Source organism: Poecilia latipinna, unplaced genomic scaffold (genome assembly GCF_001443285.1).
Source record: "Poecilia latipinna isolate Pla-1442-1.1 unplaced genomic scaffold, P_latipinna-1.0 Scaffold2304, whole genome shotgun sequence".
Taxonomy (NCBI): domain Eukaryota; kingdom Metazoa; phylum Chordata; class Actinopteri; order Cyprinodontiformes; family Poeciliidae; genus Poecilia; species Poecilia latipinna.
Genome location: NW_015114920.1, coordinates 19,578 through 21,005, shown reverse-complemented (window position 1 = coordinate 21,005; position 1,428 = coordinate 19,578). Strand labels below are relative to the sequence as shown.

Sequence of the window (1,428 nt, the reverse complement as noted above, 5' to 3'; positions counted from 1 at the left end):
TATCCCCGAAAAAGAAAAAACAACAACAGAAAAATACAAGATTTGAAATATTCTCCAAAGAATAAACAGCAAAGTGGATTATTTCTAATATGGGTGTTTCAGCCTTGAAGAGGTTAAAAAAACGAATAAAATAGATTTTTTAAATTATTATTATTTCACCAAGGACACTGGAGGTCCAGTTCAAACCGACTGGCACCAGAACTGACCTGAGAGAAGTGTCTGCAGCCTTCGACCTTCAGGTGCAGCAGGAGAGTCTCACATCTCTGAAACACACAGAACCGGGTTTAAACGACCAGAACCCGGCCTATTCAGGGCACATGACCCCGCCCTCCCCGCCCCGAACTTGACAGGGTTCTGACCCGCTGGTCCTGCAGGCTGAGGGAAGAACCGTGTGGACTCTTGGGTCTGTCGGAGCTGTAGGGGTCCGAAGGGTCTGACAGGTCCTGACACAGCGAACAGACCAGCTCCGACCTGCAAGACAGAGATCAGGGAAAACCTTTGAGAGTCCATCAACATGGAACTGCGCCCATCTGGACCCGACCCAGTTTACATCCATCAAGAACTTTCTTATTCAGTGGTGGGCACATTTCACTAACCCGCTAATGCGCTAATAGCAAAGCTAATTTTTCATTTACTGCTTTAGCATTTTTGCTAACTTTGAAAACTCTTAGCACANTAATTTTCTGGATACCTGCTAACGTGCTAAGTAATGTTAGCATGTCTGCTCTGCTGCAAACAATCACTTCAGTTCATGTCGCCTGAGCGCTGAAGGAGAAATGGCTCATCCTGACCTCTGTGGCCCTACTGATAACTTTACCTGTGACTTATATTAAAGTCAGTTTTTATAAATATATTTACATTGCCAACATCATAACTGGATTATCTGAAACCGAAGGACTGTGGAATTTTCTTACTTTTATTTTTTCCTGACTTCCAAGCTGAACCAGGGTGAGATGCTTCTGGCCAACCAAGGGACATTAGCAGCATCGGCAGAAGCAAAGATTAATATTCTGCAGAGGAATACGGAGACCAACCCAGATTCAACTCTACAAATGACTCGAAACAACGACCAGCTCAGTTTTACACACCGACTTTAGTCAATAGAAATGAAGATTCAACGGCTGGAGGTGAACTTTAATGAAACAACTCTTCCTCAAATCAACAGAGAGGTCGTACGCTCCGCACCAAGCAGCTCACCCTGGATCGCTCAGGGCGCCAAGCCGACACAAACGTCTCACACTGCAGATCCCATCAGACGACTGACAGGGAGAAACCCTCACTGGACGAATCAGCGTCTGAACCAAAACCCGCCTTCAACCATCAATCAGTCAAATTTTATTTGTACAGCACATTTCAGCAGCAAGGCATTTCAAAGAGCTTTACATCACAACAAAAACACAAAAACACAGAGTCATGTAACAAAGAATC

The 1,428-nt window shown here is 44.6% G+C and overlaps 1 protein-coding gene across 2 annotated transcripts in view; it reads right to left on the bottom strand.

Annotated features, from left to right (window-relative positions):
* Nucleotides 1-1,428, bottom strand: part of trim33l (tripartite motif containing 33, like) — a 25,775-nt gene that overhangs the window by 7,245 nt on the left and 17,102 nt on the right. For both annotated transcript variants that reach the window (XM_015018663.1, XM_015018662.1), the window contains 2 exons: nt 360-471; nt 207-263 (listed from right to left, as the gene is read on the bottom strand). In XM_015018663.1, the coding sequence (XP_014874149.1) occupies nt 207-263; nt 360-471 (169 nt within the window). The remainder of the gene's footprint in view (nt 1-206; nt 264-359; nt 472-1,428) is intronic.